Below are 22,427 nucleotides of genomic sequence, written 5' to 3'. Positions count from 1 at the left end.
AGAATTATTTAGACACATGAAATGTCATCTGGAAAACAAAGCCGTGTTACTATTTATTTGAAGTGCTTATGAAAAGCTGTTAAGGTGAATAATTTGAAGAGCTTGGAAATATTTTAATACTGTATGTGGGAATCATGCAAATTAGTAGGGGCCCGTAGGTCCTGGGTCAAACTGGATAAGGCCCAAAAGAAATCTGATTTTGAACAAGTAAAAATTTTAATAAATCTTAAAAATATCTACATTTATTGACCATAGAAGCTTACTTTTGTTACATGTTTTCTTGCCTCTAACTGTAAATTACAAAGACTAGTAAAATATAACAAGGCTATTGAATTCTGAATTTTACTTGAATTCTGAATTCAAGTTTTTCTGTATATAACATTTAATATTTAATTATACACATGATCATATTTTATACTCAAATAAACTTATTTTGTAGTCTTTTTTGAACATTAGATTAGAAGTTTGAAGATTTTCTAGTTTCAGCTCTGATTACTAGCTATACAAATATCAATTAAAAAAATTTAGAAATAATCCCTTTCCCTCATCAGATTGGGTGGGCATCAAATTATTCATAAACAATAACATGTTCTAAAAACCAATAACCTTCTTAAGGTCTCCCTGGGAGAGCATAGGCTTAGATTTGGGTTTAAACCCTGGTTTTACCTTTTACTGGCTTATTGGCTGTGTGATTTTAGATGTGCTACTCAATCCTTCTGAGCCTCAGCTACTTCACTGAGCCTCAGCTACTTCACTGGTAATATGAGAATAAAAAACAACCCTGGTAAAACTCCAATTCCCTCTTAAATTTCTCTCAAATAGTTTTGGGGTGCTTACAGAGATGCCAAGTGTACCGCCATGAAACGTTGCTCTTATCTAGGACTCCCCATTTTCCTCCTGCACTTCTCTGCCTAAGGAGGCAACTTCTCCCATGGCTGCAACTGTTGCTGATATATTACTATCTGTTACTGAGTGAAAACTACCTCGACATTTTGTGGATTAAACAACAAACATTTAGTATCTCACAGAGTCTATGGGTCAGGCATTCAGAGATGGCTCAGCTGGATGCTTCTGTCTTTCATGAGGTTGCAGTCAAGATGTTAGGTGGGGGTGCTTCCCTGGTGGTGCAGTGGTTAAGAATCTGCCTGCCAGTGCAGGGGACACAGGTTCAAGCCCTGGTCCGGGAAGATCCCACATGCCACGGAGCAACTAAACCCATGCACCACAACTACTGAGTCTGAGAGCCACAGCTATTAAGCCTGTGCTCTAGAGCCCTCGAGCCACAACTACTGAAGCCCACGCGCCTAGAGCCTGTGCTCCACTAGAAGAGAAGCCACCACAATGAGAAACCCGCACACCGTAAGAAAGAGTAGCTCCTGCTCGCCACAACTAGAGAAAGCCCACGTGCAGCAACAAAGACCCAACACAGCCAAAAATAAATAAATAAAATAAATAAATTTAAAAAAAAAAAAGATGCTAGGTGGGGCTGCAGTCATCTAAAAGCTTTGAGTGGGGACAGAATGGTCTGCTTCCAGGATGGCTCATGTGTAGCGCTGTTGACAGGAGGCTCAGTTCAAGGTAGGCTGAAGCTGGCTCATACCTACTTTTGAGAGCTAATTGTTAGCATTTAAGAATTTTGCAAGCCAGTTGTAAAACACAGCCATTATTAAAAATTAAACTATATAAACCTTATTTTAAAAATTATATTAAAAGTTAAGGTAATAAATCCTCAAAACTCCTCACTTCCTCCATTTTTCTTTTATTGATACTCTCGTGGTTCTTTATGTCTTTTGCATCTGTATGGAGAGAATACTATATAGGTGTGTCCTATTGCACATCTCAATCTCATTCTGTCTCTGAATTCAGTGACATTATGTTGGTAGCTTGAAATCAGCCATGATGGGAACATTTATATTATGGATATCAGCAAACACTACAAATCAGAACTTGATTTATTGTATTATTGATTGTTTAGAAAGTATAAATGGTGTCCTACACATCCTTTATAATGGTAAAATTATATATATATATAATATGCATACATATATATATAAAATACAGGAGTCAGGGAACATTGGGGACCACTTTGGAGACTGACAACTAGTCTACCTTTTAGCTACTGATGATTCATATCTCTTCCTTATGCAGAATGCACTCACACCCCTCACAAGACCCCCCAGAATCTCAACCCAGTACAACTTCAGATTGAAGTCCAAAATCCCATCATCTAAATCAGGCCCAGATACAGATGCACCTCCTCAGGTATAGTTTTTTAAGTATAACTCCTTGAGTACAGTTGCACTTAATCTGAACAATTGTGAACCTAGAGAGACACATTATTTCCCTCTAACACACCCAACAGACAATGGTGGGATAGGCATATGATAACTGCTATAAACACTTCTATGTAAAAATGTGGAAAACAGGAGGCACACAGGTACCAGCAGTCTGAAATCTAACTGGGCATATTTTGGAAGCTGCTAGATTAGGATGTAGTTGTACTCCTCTGTGGTTCATGGATCTGCCCTTTAGGCTCTAGTTTCTACTCTCTGACTCACTTATCCTTTTCCATGAAAGGTAACCCAGGGTTGCAGCTGTGTACCTTTCAAGCCTATTCCCTGCAAGTTGAATTTTGAGAGACCAAAACCACCTTCTTTTTCATTTTGTGCTGTTTCTGTCTCATTCAGTCCAAGCTAGTGGTGTTTCTGTCCAAATAATTGTCTTAAAAACTTTGTGTGCTCCTCATTAGACAGAAACCATATCTGCAAATCTTTCTGAGATAAGTCCTTCTCTAACTTGGGCTTCTGCTGAGATTGCTGAGGAAATTCACCCTAAAGTTTCTTAGAAGCCCTATTGTGTGACTGAACGGTTCTCTGAGGCACCATATCAAATCTGTATGAGACCATATTTTCCTGGAAACGTCTTGGACTTCGTCTTCGCCTGAAAGCCATTTCTTAATTATAACATGTTTGTTAGTCATCTGGAGAGGCTGGGGATTTTTAAAACCAGAAGGTCCTTGTTCCTTTTTAAGTCTTTCCTTTAGCTTATCTCTCTCTGCTTGCATTTTACTGTAAGCAGCAAGGAGCATCTAAGCAGCACCGTAAACACCTGCATTGAAATCTTCTTAACTAGGTCATCCCATTTTACATGGTACGTTTTTCTGCTTTCCACATAACTGCAGGATAGCAGCATCTGTTTTCCTCCAATTTCCAGTGACTCTTTCGCACATCTCCTTTCAGCCCCAACTCATACCTTCCTCAAAGGCATTCTGGCTTCTGCTGTCTGTTCACTGCACATGAGGCTCCCTCCAATACCCTCCCCAGAGTCTTTGGCGCTTCTGCACACTGCCTTTTCCAAAGCCATTTCCATACTTTTAGTTATTTGTTACTCTGATGCTCCACTTCCAAGTACCAAAGTACCAAAATCAATAATACTGTCTATTGCTATGTAATAAATTACTCCAAAACTTAGTAGCTTAAATTAATAAACATCATTTCACCATTTTTGTGGGTCAGGAATTCAGAGCAGCTAGGCTGGGTAATTCTGGCTTGAGGTCACTAATGAGGCTGAAGTTAAATTTTTGGCTTGGGATGAAGTCAACTGAGGGCTTGACTGGGGCTGGAAGATCTGCTTCCAAGATGGCTCACTTACAAGATTGTTGGCAGGAAGCCTCAATCTGTCACTGGCTTTTTGGCAGGAGCTCTTAGTTCCTCATCACATATCCTATCCATAGGGCTGTTTGAGTGTTCATGGTTTGAGTGTTCATTTGTTCTTACAGAGCAAATGATCCAAGGGAGAAGAAAAAAAATTAGAGCTGCAGTGTCTTTTATGACCTATCCTGAGAAGTCAAACACTGACATTTCCACAATGTTTTACTGGTTTCACAGATTAATTGTATTCAGTCAACATGGGAGGGGATTGTACATGGGCACAGATACCAGGAGGCAGAGAGCTTGGTGGGAGGTATCTTGGAGGATGACTGTTACAGATACCAAATTCAGCACCTATGCCACAGATGTTCCCTGAAGATGTCTTGCCACTGAGACTTCCTGTATTGACCAGAACTGTACGTAGGTGCTGCTCTTGGTACCTGGGCTAAAGCTGAGAATTCCTGAAGTTGAGACTGCTGATATCTCTTAGACAACACAACGTATATAAAGCACTCAGCACACTGCCTAGAGCCAAATAAGCACCAAAAAATAATATTTTTCTTGTCATTCTTATTTTATAGAAGATTCTGGATCAATTTCTGGCCCAGAAATGCAGATGGTACCTTCTGGTACAAATATGGAGGACAATCTTGCCCTCTCCATGCCAATTGTAGTTAAAAAAAAAAAAAAAAATCAAAACACAAAAAACCAGAATTTTTGCTTCTACTTTACCCCGTCATAGTCCTTTGACTGAGTCCTTGGGGAGTGGGGCCTGTGGACTATAAGAATGATGGACACTGTACTTCCCTTCAGTCCAATGACTGGCCTCTTATCTTTGAGTCAAATTTTGGCCTCTCCCACTTCCTTTCCATTTCCCCTAAAAATTAATTGTGGTTAACTCTCATTTCCAGCCCGAGTCTCCTGGAGGCTTCCCTCTAACTCCAGGCTTGCTGGTACATGCCTGAATCACATTTGTGCTTGGGCTGGGACGTTTCCTGCTATCAACACCAGAAGCAACTAGAAAACCAGCGGTCAAGGTAAAAGCTAAGCTTAGGATAGAACATTCTTAGTTGACTGAACAAGCAATGTACGTTCTCAAGCTAGGAGGCTGGTTCCTTTTTTTCTCATCTTTAGCTCACTTCTGAGTAATCATAACTAACCCCAAAACATAAATAATACCATTGTTGGATATCATTTTTTGATCACATTTGTTTGAGGCAAAAGGTATTGCCTTGAAGTAGACTCTTCTGTTTGATTTCTGATGAAAATTAGAATGAGAACCAGGGAAGTATGGAATTGTTTGAAGAGTTTGATGCTTGACATTAAAAAAAAAATCTCTTTCTCAAAGCAGTTGTTCAATCAAGGTAAAGTGTGCTGCTCAGTGCATTACTTACAAGACAGTTGAGGTGCATCTTTTTGGAATTGTCTTGCCATGTGTCTGTCCCCACCACTGAATACTCCAGCGATTCTGTTTTCTGAACACTTTGTGGAGCCCCACATGTAGGCACGATAGGACCCTCTGAACTAGAATCATCCCACAGGAAACAGATGGACAATAGCATTTTAAAAATAGTAATAGTGACCACATAGAAATAGATTATGAAGATAAAGGCCACAGTATATTAAATACTAAAATAATGAATTATTTCATAAAGCAACCTAGAATAGTTTAAAATGGGATAATATGAGAGGAAATTAATTGTTAGGATGAAAATTGACACTGACAGGGACTGCAATTTATGATTTGGCCTCATAATTTTAGGTGATTTGAGTCAGATAAACCAGGGGTTTATCAACAATTTATACAGTCTCTTTGGCGGCAGTATGTGAGGTGGACTGGGGCACAAGGCCTTGAAGAAGTACGAGGGGGAGTGGGTGAATAGGAGATTTTTAGGAAAAGTCTGGGAGAAACCATGAGCCTAAAAAACAGGAGGGTCTGGGGGTGTATGATGAAGATATAGAGGGAAAAGAAAAGCTGGACAGAAACAGGTATATAGAAGCTGAATCCGAAGGCAGGCAGGAATGGTAAGTGGTGGTGATTGCCTTATTTGGCTAGTTGGTCCCTGTAGATTCATTTGTTCATTCATTCATTCATTCATCCACTGACTCACTCCTTCATTGGTTCTTGCCAAACTTTTCCTGCACAGCTACTGTGTGTCAGATACTGTGCAAGCTCTGCAGAACCAGTCCCACTATTTCAGGTTTTAGGTTTTAGCTCCACGCTGGCTAACATCTGTCAAGCCTAGTTCAAGGCATTGCTCATTCATACAATCAATACCTTATATACCAAATATAACATCCCATAGCCATCCCCCAGCAGCCTAGTGTGTGTGCTTTAGAATTTCAAGTCACAGTAGAGAGAGAGAGCAAGAGAGCGCTTCAGATCCATTCCTTTAAAAGTCAGGCTTCAGATAGTCCAGCCTATTTCATATGTCAAAGGCAAAAGGATGTGTGAAGCCAAATAAAAAGAGGAGAGAGCTGTGAAAACATTACCTGGGCGGGAGGAGGGGGTATGTTAAACCAGCTGTAGTAGAAAAAGCGGTGCTGATCTTTGCTCTTGAAGAGGTCACAGCTGATTTTCAGCCTGTGTCTCTGAGATGATTTTCACTGCTGACGCTGTTGCAGATTCTCTGTCAAGAAGGCAGATGGCTCGCTGGAATGTATTTCGCCTTCACCGTGTCTGCGCACTAGCATTAGCAATCTGTGGGTGTGCCTCCTACTTCTGCTTTTCTCACCCTAGAGGTGTGCAGTAGCAGGTGCTCCCAAACTGTTGTTCTTTCTTGGCTTAGTCTTTGCAATATGTGACTTTATTAAATACCATATAAAAAGGCAGTAGGGAGGCAGAATCAAAGTCATAATTTGGCATAGCCATTATATTAAAGCAGTCATGAATCTTGGTTAAATATTTTCCAAAAGTAAAAGGAAATATGAGAACAATTCAAACCCACCAGACCTCATTCTCTTTAGGAGGGAGCGGCAGGCCTGGTGATGGAGGGAGCCTGCAGTCAGAAACAGCCCTGATGTCTCACACCTTGTCACACCTAGGCTGTGTGGGACTGTGAGCTGCAGCCCTTGGAAGTTACCATTGTTACAGAATGATAGCATGGAAATGAAAAAGAAAAACCATTTAAAATGTATTGCAGCTAATGTTCTTTGGGTTTCTGTTTTAGTATTGTTATACTGCTGAAGTGCATGGAAAAGTTTCCCTATCTTGAGTGTCAGTTTTGCTATGAAGTTAATTATCTTTTAATTGACACCTTAATAGTATTTAACAAGCCTTAAAGGGCTGTCCAGGATGCGGAAAGCACAGCTTGTAACTATTCTGCAATTCGGATTATCTAACCACCCACACTTTATAACCATACCCTTATTTAATCACACTTTTCATTTTCAGAAAGGTGCTTAATTTGAACTCAAGCAGCCGAAACAGTTTATTTTAGATAAAGCTTGCTCTCTTTCCTTTTGTTTTTAATTACCTCGTTGAACATTATGCAAGTTAGTGTATCTAAAACAGTATTGGTCTGTATGTGTATAAGAAAAAGTGATTATCTCTAAACTTGAAGGAATTGAGCAATTAATTGAGAGTCATTGCTGTGCATTTAATTATATTTTACATTAATGAGTAAAATAAACTGTGAAGGTTTCTATACAAATCTCACATTAATTATTTGATAAGGTCGAGGAAAGCTTGACCCATCTGAGAATTTGAGTCAAATGTCTGCCCAGAGTGATTATACGAAAAAGAGAAGAAAAAAAAAAAAAATCCCAACATTTTAGGATGTAAGGCTTGGAGGGCTTCAAGGTTGCTTAATTTTGCTCTTTTTCTCAGATAGAAATGTACCTTAGGCAACGACAACTTGTTTTTGGTAATTTTTCTGCATTGGTTTTCTATGATTAAGTGTTATTCTCCAGCTATTTCAGCTAATTATCATTGTCTCCCCAAAGGCTGATGAAACAAGAAATCAGAGCAGAATTAGGCTAATTTTACTCCATGCTTATTAGTCATCCACATGCATGTGTTACTGTGCTAAGTACTGTATCAGGCAAGTTAAACAGCTATTATCCCTGCCTTCCACCCGGTCCCTTCTGAAAATTTACCAGGACAGCCTGCCAAAGCGTAGGAGAGTGTAAGTAGCCGTACAACCCATTTCCATGTAGCCTGTGGAGGAAGAGTCAAGGTGTGAAGAGAACGTAGCTCACAAGCTTGAGGAAATATTGACACTATTCATCTCTTTGAGTCATCTCCCCTTTGAGTCATCTCATCTTTGTGTGGAAGCATAAGTTGGTACACTAGCTGTTTGGAAGGAGGTGGACCGAGAGAATTGTCCCTGCTGTCATTTCATCTGCAGCAAGATCATCCACATTTCAGCCTGTCATCTCTGGGCTCCTGTCTGAGCTCTGATGTTTATTTCAGGTAGCATGCATCCTCTCTTCTCTTTCTTTGTGGTGTCTTTTCTGTGTATTGAGGAATGATGAAAATACTGGTCAGAGGGAATAACTGACTTTGTTGTTTTCATTGTGCGTGGTGCCTGTTGTTGCCTTGTATGTGGTTAGTCATCTGAAATTCACACTCCTCAGAGCAAACACGTTTAGAATACGAAAAAAGAATGACAGGCCTATATTTTGTTTAATTACTTTTTGAAGTGTTTACATCGGTAAATTTAATTATCTTCCCAGCCCCAAATATAGTAATTATGGGTATCAAACATCCTGAATGGAAAGAGCTATGTAATGACCTAAGTAAAAATTTCTGAAATGATCCACAGCTCTTCCAGTAGATCAGTGGATCCTTCCCTCAGAGATTTGAATTTAATTGGCTTGGGGTGAGGGTCAGCCATCATTAGGTTTTTAAAACTCCCATGGGGATTCTGATGCAGAGCCAGGTTGAGAGCTACTTTAGCAGAGTAAGTAGATCGGACTTTCAGTATACAGAGGATTAGGACCAATAAATACATTTTCTGTTACACTGATTAGTAGGAGAAGCCTGAGAAAGATTTGCTAAACTAATTAGAATTTTTAAAATTCCAATAAAATTGTTATGTAATAAACCCTTTTCGCTACTAAATTGATTATCTGCTGTATAAGTATTTGTTTTTTTTATACTTAAAAGATTGTAGCAAAATTAAAGGAATTCAACATAAAAATTTAAATTGTTTTATAATTATATCACCTGAAGAAGTCAAGCCTTTTTCTTTACTCCTGGTGCCCTTATGTAGATATCATATAGGAACTACAGTTATGTGTTCACTTTGTTGCTTACATCAAAAGAAAAGCATTTTATTTTCCTTATCAGTAAACTAATTGCATTCTATTGTAGTTATTTCTTTACATATCCATTTCCTCCAACAGACTTTCAAAGCTCCATGAGACTAAAAAACAACATTTTCTTGCTCACTTATTTTCGCAGGGCCTAGCACAATCCTGGCTCTTATAGTGGATAATATTTGTTAAATGAACTAGTGTTCCTACATATTATTCATAATAAATGAGTTAAGGCAATTAAATTGCTCAGAATAGGGCCTAGAACATAATAAATTATTCATCATAATGAATTATAATTCTGCACAATATTCTATAAAGTATGATTTCTTGAACATTTCTTTGTTTTTGTATATTTGGGGTCTTCCCAATTTTTCCAACATTGTAAAGCAGATTAGATGATTATTTTCAAGCATATAGCTTATTTCCTCCTTCTGGTTGTTTTCTAGAATAACTTTTTCAGAAAGGGAGTAACTAGATCAATGAATAGATAATTTTTATAATTTTTGAAAATGGTTGCCATGTTACTTTTAAAAATACTTATTATGGAAAATATATGCAAAGTAAATGGAACTGGATAATGAGCCCCTATGTATCTATCATTCAACATCAACAACTTTCAACTTTCTACTATTCCTGTTTCATCTATGCCTCACCCTAGTCCCCCATTGAAAGCTACACTCCAGTTTGTTTATCCAGTCACCTTTTGATGGACGTTTGAACTACTTCCAATTTGGCTGTTATGAGTAAAACTACTGTAATCATTCATGTAAAATTTTTCATTTTGACAATATGTTTTCAATTTTCTGATGTGGAATTTTGAGTTGTATGGTTAAGTGTAATTTTAGGCTTATAAAGAACTATAAAATCTTTTCTAAAGTTGTTAAACTATTTTAGATTCTCATCCACAATGCATGAGAGTTCCAGCTGCTCCATATCCTCATCAACACTTTTAGTTGTCAGACATTTTCAGTATTAGTCAGTCTAGTGATATTTCATGGTTTAATTTGCAACTCTGATGACGATGATGTTGAATATCTTTTCATGTTCTTATCGGCCATTCATATATCTTTTTTGTGAAGTAATTGTTCAGATCTTTTGCCTAGTATCTTACTGGATTTTTGGCCTTTGTATCATAAAGTTTGTTAAATAGTCTGGATGTAAGTCCTCTGTTGGAAATATGTATTGAGAATATCTTCTCCTGGTCTTGGGCCTCCTTGTCATTTTATTAACAATGTCTTCTGAAGATCAGAAGTTTTTAATTTTGATAAGATCCAATTTACCAAAATTTTTTGTGCTTTATATTTTTGTGTCCTAAGAAGTTTTGTGATGCAAAAGTTGCATGAATTTTCTCCTGTATTTTCTTGTAGAAGTTTTATAGTTTGGGGATTTATGTTTAAGTTTAGAACCTTTTGGAAATAATTTTTATGTTGTGAGTAAGCATTGGTGTTCTTTTTTTAACGTAAATATCTAGTTATCCCATTATTTATTGAAAAGATTATTCATCCCCCTTGGCACCTTTGTTGAAAATCCACTCACCTACAATAAATCTTTTAGTTTAATATCGTTCAGAGCCGTTCTCCTTCTCTAGTTAAAGCTGAAATTATATAGAAATTAGTACTAGAAGTGGTTCTAGAGGAACAGAACCTTAGAAAGTGTGGGGAGGTCTCTATAACGGTTCTGGGTTATCTAAAATTGATTAGATTTAAAAGCAATAATGACCTTATTTCCATTAGTAAGGGGAGGGGACACAGGTATGGCATGTAGGGCAAAACAGTTACTTAAATTACTCCCTCTTGTAAGCAAATGCTTACAGAAAGAAAGTAAAATTTTGAGTGACAATGTATTTGTCGTCATAGAGTATTTTATTATGAATAAAGAGTTTACTAGGTTTGACTGGTTGATTCTATGTTCACTCACTAGTGAATTTGACACTTTTTCAGAACGAAAATTATGAGCCCAGAGATTTAAATTGAAGATGAAGACTAGTCACCAGAAATATTATGATTTCCCTAAAAGAAATCCTTATCTTATATGTCACAGATTTCTGAAAAACAGATCCAGAGACTAATTCAGTGGGTGACAAAATTACAATTTACCTGTAGGTGGCGATGGGCAATGTCATGACTGGTGACCAGCATAAACAATTTTATATGGCATACACTTCCTTCCAAAGGAAATGAAAATGGTAATTCTTACTGATGTAGCTAGTGAGACGCCATTTGCAGGATTCCTGTGTAATTTTTAACCACTGTGTTTGACAATAAGATTTGGAGACCATTTTATCTGCAGTAAACCTTGAAAATATTTGCATCCATAAATTACAAAGAAGATAAAGTCTGAGGTGAAGGGGAAAGTATGTGCCATTAATGGACCTTAGGCAATATGATGAACAGCTCAGCTTACTATATTGAGGATGTGACCCATACAGGGCTGTCTTGGACACAGAATGCAAAAACATAAGTGACAAACCAAGTAAGTTGAATAAATGGATTTTGATGATAAAGTTCAATCTGAGGCCTATATTGAAAATATTTAATGGTTCTAAGTAGTATTAAAAAATGAGCAAGTGTGCTTTCTAATGGAAAAGACATGGCGTGTGTTGGTGGCAGACTAACCTTGATTTGGATCTTGCCTCCAGCACTTATTAGCTGTGTAAACTTTGACAAGGTACTTAGATCCTTCACTGTAGAAATGGAAATAAACCTGCCTTGCAAGGTTTTTAAAGAAGATTAAATGAGGTAAAGTCTAAAGCTGGAGATGGTAGGTGCCGTAAAATTTTCTCTCCCCAAACTATTGATCAATTTTCATCCTAGGTATTATTTCAGGCAATTAGGGGGAAAATTTGCACTTTTAGGCTAATCAAATTAACCAGTGTTTCTCAAACCTTAGCATGCATTTGATTTACCTGGGATCTTGTTAAAATGTAGATTGTGCTTCAGGAGGTCTGAGGAAGGGCCTGAGATACTGCATTTTTAACACAATCCCAGGCAATGTCAACACTGCATTCTGCAGACCTCTGTTGAGTAGCAAAGAGCCAAATCATAGTAACTGCTTTTGTGACACAGTGATAGTTTCCTGGTGTAAAAATTAATAAACAGAAGCCCTATTTAAAATGAAGTCGGAGTCGGGAAGCCATAAGGGGAAGCTCTCATGAACTACCACTAGGGGTCAACAGAAGACCCAACAGGAAGAGAGCTACCTTTGCATCTCCAACAGGAAGGAGGTTTACTCAGCAGCACTTCACTACTCAGCAGGAGGAATGAAAAATTCCTCCTTGCCCAGCAACAGCCCAGCCAATGAGAGACTGTCACAACTCAGCCAATGAAAAGCCACTACACTTTGAACTCCCAGTTTCCTCCAATGGACTTCTTGTTTATAATAGACCCTCCCAACTCCACTTATCCTCTATAAAAGAAGGCTCCCCTCCTTTCTCCAGACTTGTCTGTGATTTGCCATAGATTGCATTTCCTGAATTGCTAGACTTTGCTGTTCCCTAATCCGTTTTGCTGGTAAAATAAGTGGCTGTTTTATTGTTTTAAATCAACATTGGGTAAGGACTTGATGCTGCAGGAATGGGCTGGCTTTCAGGTCAGATCAGATCTTAGAGTACTCTGTTTGACTATTTGACTGTTATATTGATCTCTATATAATATCCTGTGGTTTGGGTGAAATGATGAGTTCTTGATTGAATGGGCCAGAAATTCACCCAAAGTATAAACAGACACTTACGTGTAAACACAATCTTAACTCTCATTACAAAATTGAAACAAAGAAACAAGTTTGTGATATTCTCTGTCACTAAAATCTACTTTACCTGGCTTAATTTTTTTTAAAATAAAGAATTATGTATGCGGGTGAGGTTCTTTTGTTTTTTTGTCTTATCCTTTGATAGTGATGCAATCAAGACATTTAGAAAGTACAGAGACCCAGTTTTAGTTGAGACTCTTAGTAATTTTGAATTGCAATCTTTTTATTTTTTCAAGGGCTGAGTTGCAGAACATTGGTTATACCAACTAATTTCATGGTTCATGATTGAACATAAGGCTTTAATTCAATTGTGGACATTTAAAAGATATTTTAAACAGCAAGCACAGTGCAAATTCTTAATATTCAGCCAGAAATGAGGCATTGTTGTTTATAACAACAGCAAAAAGATTTGCAATCACCTAGTCATTAAGTTTTTAAAAAAATCTATCACACTGGAGGAGAAGACTTAATTTATGCAATGTAGGAAGAAAAAATATTACTGTGAATTGAATTTTAGAGGGCAGAGATTACTGAGAGGAAACCAGCACCCTTACTGTGAAAAAATCATCTTAAAACTACGAGAGGCAAGCAAACTCTATAAATATGAATGGACTGATGATTTCATGAATCTTTATAATTTTTATTTATAATCTTTTAAGCTTTCATCTTCTAGCTAACTTCTGGCTACATTTTGTCCTGGAAGAAAACATTTAAAAGTAAAAGTGATATTTAAAAAGATGGCTAAGGACCAATTTCCAAATGTATTCAGCAAAAGAAAAATGTTAAACCTTAAACCTCCTAGCTCTGGGGTTCCGGCTGCCTAACAAAGCACGCATATCTAAGCAGAGGGTATGAACTGTAGTCACGTGGTTTTTCTGCAATCTACTTGACCTCAGACATCCAGGTGGAAACTGAAACACTCCACCACTCAGCTTTTTCTAAATAATAGATATGAAGCTTCTTGTAGGTAACAGACTTTAGAAGGCCAAAATTTTTTAGTTCTCTTGTGGAGGTCATAATGTCAACTTAACTTTCAATTTACCTTAAAACAATTCTAGCTTTAAAGAAGGAAATAATGTTAAAGCTTTTGGCTTTGAAAGGAAGGCTTCAAATAACCCACCAACAGAAAAGTATTTTGCTTTTTGTAATTAAAAAATGAAGCCTAATAAAAATGGAGCTTTAATCCTTTTTGTAAATAAAGGTTATAGGTTACATGACTCCAGTTTTGAATTCCTAATGCAGTTTTTCACTGTGTCTACAGTACTGTATAAGAGCCAAGCAGCATTCAGTTCATTCAGTTCCTAGCCCTCCTGTCATGGAAAGCATAGTGCGAGGCATATCTGAATACCTGGTTCCAGGCCTAGATTGGTTATCGGACCTTGGATATATCACTGCACCTCCCCCGGACCTTAGCTTCCTTATATGTGAAACAATAATGTTGGTGATAACAAAAGTGACATAGCTAGCAAAGTAGTAAGGTTGTAAGTAAGAAGTTAATAGTAAGCCATGAAACGAGGATGAGAACAGCTGTTAGATCGCAAGTCTGTATTCCACCACTGTGCTATCCTGCCTCGGGTAGACTAACTGATATTTGCAGCTCCAAAATGATATGTGACCATATTTCCATTTTTCCTCCAGACAAATGCCTACCCAAACCATTAAGCAAGATTTTTTTCATCTTATTTTTTAATATTTCTAGGGATAGCATCTTTTTAAAAAAATTATTTTATATTGGGGCATAGTTGGTTAACAATGTTGTTAGTTTCAGGTGTACAGCAAAGTGATTCAGTTATACATATGCATTATCTATTCTTTTTCAAATTCTTTTCCCATTTAGGTTATTACAGAATATTGAGCAGAGTTCACTATGTTATACAGTAGGTCCTCGTTGGTTATCTATTTTAAATATAGTGGTGTGTACATGTCAATCCCAATCTAGGGATAGCATTTTAAAAAGTTCATAAAGGAAGTCTATTTATATAGCCCCAGTTATGGCAGAAGTGTTTCTTCTTGTTTAAATATACTCTTGACACAATTCTAGCACATTTCTTTAAATATGCCTACTTATAATTGTGATAATGTGATACATATGTGGAAATAGGCTATCTTGTATCCTGTCTTTCTCAGCACAAATATTCATGTTTTCACAAATCCATGTCTTTTCTCCTAGCTTTGTGGCTTCCCCTTCCCCTCACCACAATTTTCCCTAATTCCTCTTATCTGTTTAGTCAAAATGTGAACACATTTAAGTGCTACTACATGTCAGGCACTGTCTTAGATGCTGGGACTATCAAAGTGAACAATTCCTCCAGAAATTTATAAGCTAATAATTAAGACAAACAAGTAACTGATTGTTATAATATTAAGCATGATGATTTCACATGAGAGGTACTATACAAATATCAAAAGGAAGTACTACTTCATTCATTGGAGAGTAAAAAAAGTTCCCCCAAAGGAGGGGATGCTTGAGATGAATCTTGAAGGGAGAAGAAGAGGAAGGGGATTCTGAATAGCAGGGATATCACGCGTGCACATGTAAGCAAAAGAGGCGTTCAGAACACAGTGCTCGGGAAATACACAGGTAGTTGGCCATGGCTGCCCCCAAGAGCTTGGGTCAGGAATGGCAAGAAGTGAAGCTGAAGAGGTAGGCTGAGTTCAGGTAACAAAAGGCCTGTGTGTTCAACTAGCAAATTTCAACTTGACTTCCAACACTCTGGAGAACAGTGAAAGATTGAAAGCATGGGAGTGACATGATCAGATAGCCATTTTCTAATAATCTTCTTGAGAGAGAAAGTGCTAGGAAACATCAAAGATGCTGTATAAATGAGATTTTCCTTTTCTGTTTTAATAACCATACCAAAGCCAGTTCCTGACCTCAGCAGGGAAATTTCATTCAGAGTATACGCTCTGTGTGGAAATCATTATTTCTCAGAATTAATCAATTTTTCCCAGCTTTAGTGAGATATAATTGACATACAACATTGTGTAAATTTAAGGTGTACAATATAATAATTTAAGGTGTACAATATAATAATTTAAGGTACACAATATAATAATTTAAGGTATACAATATAATAATTTAAGGTATACAATATAATAATTTGATATATGCAAAATGATTGCCATAATAATGTTAGTTAACCCATACTTCACCTCACATTATTATCCTGTGTGGGGGGAAAGAACTTTAAGATCCATTCTTTTGACAACTTTCAGGTATACAATACAGTATCATTAAATATAATCACCATGCTGTTCATTAGATCACCAGAATTTATTCATTTTTATAACTGGAATTTAGTATCCTTTGACTACCTTCACCTATTTCCCCTACTCCCTCTACCCCTGTCAACCACAAATACTCTGTTTCTATGAGTTTTTTTTTTTTCCTTTTAGAGTCCATATACAAGTGAGATCTTACAGTATTTGTCTTTGTCTGACTTATCTCACTTAGCATAATGCCCTCAGGTTTGTCCATTTGGTCACAAATGGCAGGATTTCCTTCTTTTTATGGCTAAATAATATTCCATTGTGGGGTATAAACATATATATATATATGCCACATTTTCTCTGCCCATTCATTTGTTGATGGACACATGTTGTTTCCATGTCTTGGCTATTGTGAATAATGCTTTAATGAACATCGGGTACAGATATCTCTTTGACATAGTGATTTCATTTCCTTTAGATATATACACAGAAGTATATATACCCAGAAGTATGCTGGATTATATTGTAGTTCTATTTTTAATTTTTTGAGGAACCTCTGTTACTGTTTTCCATAATGGCTGCACCAATTTACATTCCCACCAACAGTGTACAAGGCTTTTCTTTTTTTCATATCCTCTTTAACACTTGTTATGTCCTCTCTTTTTGATAACAGCCTTTTTGACAGGTGTGATATAATATCTTGTTTGGTTTTGATTTGTATTTCCTTGATGATTAGTGATGTTGAGCACCTTTTTCGTGTACCTGTTGGCCATTCATATATATCTTTTCTGGAAAAAAGTCTGTTCAGATCCTTTGCCCAGTATTTGTTCTTCTGCTCTCGAGTTTTATGATTTCTTTATATATTTGGGATATTAAACCCTTATCAGATATATGATTTGCAAATATTTTCTCCCATTCAGTAGGTTATCTTTCATTTTGTTCACCATCTCTTTTGCTGTGCAGAAACTTTTTAGTGTGGTGTAATCCCACCTATTAATTTTGCTTTTATTGTTTGTGCTTTTGGTGTTAATATCCAAAACATCATTGCCAAGACCACTGTCAAGGAACTTTCTATATTTTCTTCCATGAATTTTATAGTTTCAGGTCTTACATTTAAGTCTTTAGTCCATTTCAAGTTAATTTTTGTGTATGGTTTAAAATAGGAGTTCAGTTTCATTCTTTTGCATGTAGATAAGAATTGATCACTTTTATCAGGTACCTGTGAGGGCCAGCAAGTCTGATGGGGAGAAAGGAGTCACCTGGGAATGTAGAAAGCCAGGCCTGGGGGATTAACCTGACTGCGGGTCTGGCTTTTCATAGTAGCCAAAATCAAAATTTTATTGTAATCACCCTGACTTGATCCAGTTTAGTTCAGTCCATAAGAGAGCCTCATCTCTGTGTGGGAGCTGTGTTTGATCTGAGTTATACTCATAGCTGCACTGGTGGAAATTTTGTGACTCCAAATGAAGGTCTGGCTGCAGACATGAAGGACCCCTGCCATTGGCCAGGGGTTGCAGTGCACTGTGCACCCTCTTGAGGAGGAGTCCAAGGAGCATAGGTGCTTGGCTTGGATAGGGGTTCAAGCACGAGAACTAGAGTTTATTCACAAAACCAGCAGAGACCCTGGCCACGAGGTCCAGCCAACATTTTGGATTAGGGGTGAGAAGAAAGTCTCAGGAATCGTGGCAGCACCCAGAAATATCAAATTTGTACTGCCTTAGGCTTTTAGGACTACATCCCAACCCTTGTCCCTGATGGAGCTCTTATGCTGTCACACCTGGTTATTCTTGTTCCAAGAGCTGAGTGTGTAAAGATCTTCAATGCCTGCCCCCAACTGGTGCTACACAAGTTGGGTTTATTAGTAGAAATGTCACTGGGTGAATCACTCAGGCCCTGGCAGGGTGTGTTGACCAAATTAATGCTGATTAAAAGGTGTAATTTAAGACCATTTAACAAGGAATTATTTATAGAAGAGTGGGTAAAGTTACAGGAAACAGTATGGCCTGGTGAAGCACCTAGGTTCTAGCCAGAGCAGAAAGCAGTTCCTTCCCCTAGGCCTGAAGAGCGAAGGTGTTGTTGGCCCAGCTGAGAGTTGTAGCCCAGGGAAGGGCCGCCCACAGATTGTGTGATCAAAGGCCGAGGAGTCCAGCCTCAAACCATGGCCCAGTTTTTTGCCATGGCCTTCAGTTGATCAACCCAAGGGGAAGCCAGCAGGCAGGGCTAGTGAAGTGGTTGGTAGAAGTCAGCCTCCCAAGGCCAAACAGGGCAGGGAAGGGTGGAAAATTGATCTAAAGAGGAAACCAGAAAATAACCAGCACAGTATAATTGAATATTATACACGGCCAATTTGCTCTTCGACCGGCTCCAGTATGGCTTCATCTACCCCATGCTTGGGAATCAGCTCTTGTCAAGGTCACCAACATGGTCAAGTTGCTGATTCCAAAGAACATGTCTCTACCTTCATCTTGACTCTCAGGAGAATTTACCACAGTTGCCAGCCTTCTTGCATGGTTCCTCTTTCTCTATCCAATATCTGAATGCTCAAAGGCTTCAGGCAGAAGTGGGTCCGTGTTTTCGGGTCTGACACTTATCCAGTGTAGGGGTGGGGCGTTCTTTAAGTAAAATGGATATAAAATTATAAATACAAAATTAAGTATGAAGGTAAATATTCAGAAAGAGAAAGTATAATCATTTTTTAAATGTTTATAAATACCAAAAACATTATGATTTTTTTTTAAAACATTTTTTATTAATTAACTATAGGACATGCCTTCATAGTACTTTTTTCCCCTACAATTTGGTCTGGATATTTTTTGGTCACCTCTTTATATGACAGTGATTTTGTAATATTTTCTATAGAGAGACTAGAGAAATAATTCAGTATTTCTTTTGGTTGAACAGAAATTGTTTTATATTACGTTTCGCTTAGTGACTTTTTTCCCATCTTTATAACATTATTGGTAATGCCATATAAAGTTTTAGGATGGTTAACTTGGGCAACTTCTATAAAGTTTCTTTCATATTTAAGCTGTAAGATTTTATGACACTTCAAGTCTTCTTGTACTGTGATTAATTATAATTACTCTGGAACGACAGCACTCATTAACCATGTCATCAATGTCCTCCTTGCACTGGCATAGCATGAGATTTATATTATCTTGTTCATTCTCAGTATTTTGCCTCAAATCAGCAAGAGCTTTAATTCCTTTCCAGTGTGCTCCTAAGATTCACTTCTTGTCATTAATAGGATTATCAAACAATCTAAAGCTTATTATTCTTTGCTTCTATTCTAAATTTATCTTTTCCTCTTAATGAATAACTGCTCTTAGGATGGTATGAAATTATTTTTGTTACCATTTGCTTTTTGAGATTAGAATAATTTCTACTGATTTCATCACTCATCGTTATTGTTTTTGCTTCAGAGTCCATTAATAATTTTACCTGGATTTACCTTTCAATTCTATAATAAATTTAAAGATAACAAAAGAAGGGACTCTTCATATTAAGCTCAATTCAATGTGTAGTTTCTCACTTATTTTAGTAAGATGTTACAAATATCTTTCATTCAAAATTGTAGTTAAAATTGTGTTGGAAAATTAGTAACTTTTTTTTTTTTTTTTTTTTTTTTTTTTTGCGGTACGCGGGCCTCTCGCTGTTGTGGCCTCTCCCGTTGGGGAGCACAGGCTCCGGACGCGCAGGCTCAGTGGCCATGGCTCACGGGCCCAGCCGCTCCGCGGCATGTGGGATCTTCCCGGAACGGGGCACGAACGACTCTCAACTACTGTGCCACCAGGGAAGCCCAATTAGTAACTTTCTGAATAAACATTTTTGCTTCTTGTTGATGTTCAAGATCCTCTTTCAACTCTTCGACAATATATTTTAGGGTCCTAAAAAGGTCGTTTTATCTAGGTTGTAGGGCTTGAACAGCTTTGTAATGGAGACACCATCTTGTTACACTTAAATTCTTAAAAAGCAATCAAAATGACGTATTCATAACTGTTTCAACCTACTGAGTAGTCAACGGTTTTAGGTGCTGTGGCAGCAGCTTCTTCTCTAGAGCAATTAAGGGAATAAGCTATGCAAAGCACATATTATAAATACTTATTAAAGTTCTTAAAGTGTGTTTGCAGCCCTTTGTCCTTACTCTTTGTATAGTTGTATTGCCATATGACTATCCATGAACTGTCCTTCAATGGCAGGTTACAACTACCCAGAACTTGTTTCACTTTGTGGACTGTTAGAAGCATTTTATGTTTCAGGTATCTTCTGATGGTGAAAAAGTTAAAAATTGCCCTAGAGTTTTTCCCTTATAAAAGTAGGGCACAATAATTGCCAACTGACCTGTGCTTGTCACAACCAGTGTAGAATCCATCAGTAAGATGGTGGTTAGCGTGTTCCTGCAAGTTGTTCGTATACAGAGGTGGCAAGCAGGAACTTCGTACAAGGAAGAGGATGTGAACCACAGAAATATGGCTTATTGAACCTACTAAATATATTCATAACTCTACGTCCCATTAGCCAAGTTCCAGAAATGACCCTGGCCATACCATTACTACTTGACTAGGTAAAAAATTTGCTAAGGTCGACCCTGGTTCTTGGAAGGGGCCAGAATAAGTGAGTCCTCTGGCCTTGGAACTCAGTTCTTGGTCAGATTTTCTTTTCTGTCAGTTCTCTCTTCCTGATCTATAAACTTATCCAGTCCCAAGACTTTAAATCCAACAATTACAACAGATTTCAAATTTGTAGTTGTAGATATCAATTGCCAACTTGACAATTTTGTTTGGATGTCTTAATATTCCTTTCAATATTAATATTGAAGATTTGCAAAATGGAGATTTTGATAGCTATCTCCTCAACTCATTCCTACACCCCCACTATCCCTGTGCCAAAATAGCCCCCTCTTAGTTTTTCCCTTCTCCATATATGGTACCATCATCCACTTAGTTGCTAAAGCCTCAAAAGTAGGAATTATTCTTGATTCTTTCTCTTCCGTCTCTTCTCCTCTCCAACAGCAAGTCCTATGGGTTTCATCTTCAGTGTATCTAAAGTTCTTTTTTTCTCTACATATCTAGTACACTACCTTGGATCAGGCTGCCATTATATCTTACATCTCGATCTTCCACTCTTAACCTTTTCTAATCTGTGAATTGGATTATGTCCCTTCCCTGCTTAAGACCCTTCACTTGGCTCCTTCCTCCTTCGGATAATGAAGCCCTTGCTATTTACTGTGGTTTACAAGGTTCTGCTCATCTTCTCATCTTTGCAACCTCATCTCATTCTACTCTCCTATGTATTCACTAAGCAACTGCACACTGTGTTCTTCATGTTCCTTAAACACACCAGGTCCTTCTGTGCTTTGAGCTCTTATTTTCAACTTGGTGCTAGAATGATTTTTGCCACTTCTCTTCATTCTTATTTTTCAAATCTCAAGGCAAAGGTCACCTTTGCAGGGAGGACTTCTCTTAGTCCTCTCTCTAAAGTAGCTTCCCCCAGGTACTCTATTGCATCACTCTGCTTATTTCTTTTATTGTACTCAAACTGTGATTATCTAACTCATTATTTCTTATTTGTTGACTGTTTACCCCACAAGAATGTAAGTACTCTGAGAGCAGAGTCTTGGACCCACTTGTTCACACTGAATCCTCAGAGCCTAGCTTAGTGCTCATATCTAGTAAGAGCTTAATAAATGTTTATTAAATGAATGAATGCCTGGACATTTTTTTTCTTCCCTGTAAAATAAGTAGCATAGCTTTTCCCAGTTCATAGAAAGGTGAGAATTAGTAGAATCAATGTATTCATGAGCACGATGAGATATTTTCTTTTTCTGACTAAATTTGTGCTCTTAGGTTCTCATTTTCCTTCTCTTCTCCTCCTTCTTCTTATGATTCTGGGTCGCCTTCCCTCCCACTGTTCTCACCTGTGACTGCACCTATTATCGATGTCTCCATATGCTACATTTCTAGTTCTCACTTACATGCTGAACACAAACCTGTGTTCCCAACAGATGCAAAGTGGAATTGTTTTTTTTCCTTCAAATAAATCTGTTTCTGGGCTTCCCTGGTGGCGCAGTGGTTGAGAGTCCGCCTGCCGATGCAGGGGACACGGGTTTGTGCCCCGGTCTGGGAAGATCCCACATGCCGCGGAGTCTGCGTGTCTGGAGCCTGTGCTCCGCAACGGGAGAGGCCACAACAGTGAGAGGCCCGCGTACCGCAAAAAAAAAAAAATCTGTTTCTTCTTTTGTATTAATAATGTCAACATTTTTCTGAGATACTCAGAGTGTCATTCTCAACTGTCCTCTTTCACCTCCTAAAACAAACTGGTTAACAAGACTATTGCTCTGTCTTCCAAATGTACTTTGAATTTGTCCAGTCCTTCCAATTCCCAGGGCTTCTACCCTAATATGAAACCTCACTATCCATGACCTCAGGTGTCAGGCCTTCTAACAGACCTTTCCAAATCCAATATTTCCCCTGATCATAGTATTCTTCCAATTAGTACCTAGATCATCTTTTCAAATATAGTTGTTGATACTCCCTTGCTTGGAAATCTTTGAAGGTC

The 22,427-nt window shown here is 37.8% G+C and overlaps 1 protein-coding gene across 13 annotated transcripts in view; it reads left to right on the top strand.

Annotated features, from left to right (window-relative positions):
* Positions 1-22,427, top strand: part of LOC307176463 (uncharacterized protein) — a 496,599-nt gene that overhangs the window by 209,086 nt on the left and 265,086 nt on the right. For 9 of the 13 annotated variants that reach the window (XR_013824767.1, XR_013824768.1, XR_013824769.1 and 6 more), the window contains one exon: positions 4,562-4,687. The exons of 3 other annotated variants lie outside the window; for them this stretch is intronic. Coding sequence is in view for 1 of the 10 variants with exons in the window: in XM_079902603.1 (XP_079758729.1) it covers positions 2,149-2,231 (83 nt within the window). In the remaining 9 variants the exon portion in view is untranslated. Of the gene's footprint in view, positions 1-2,148; positions 2,263-4,561; positions 4,688-22,427 lie in introns of those variants that run through there. One more of the 13 variants, XM_079902603.1, reaches the window with a different exon arrangement.

The sequence above is a fragment of the Stenella coeruleoalba genome, assembly GCF_951394435.1.
Source record: "Stenella coeruleoalba genome assembly, chromosome: 18".
Taxonomy (NCBI): domain Eukaryota; kingdom Metazoa; phylum Chordata; class Mammalia; order Artiodactyla; family Delphinidae; genus Stenella; species Stenella coeruleoalba.
This window is presented reverse-complemented; position numbering and strand designations above follow the sequence as displayed.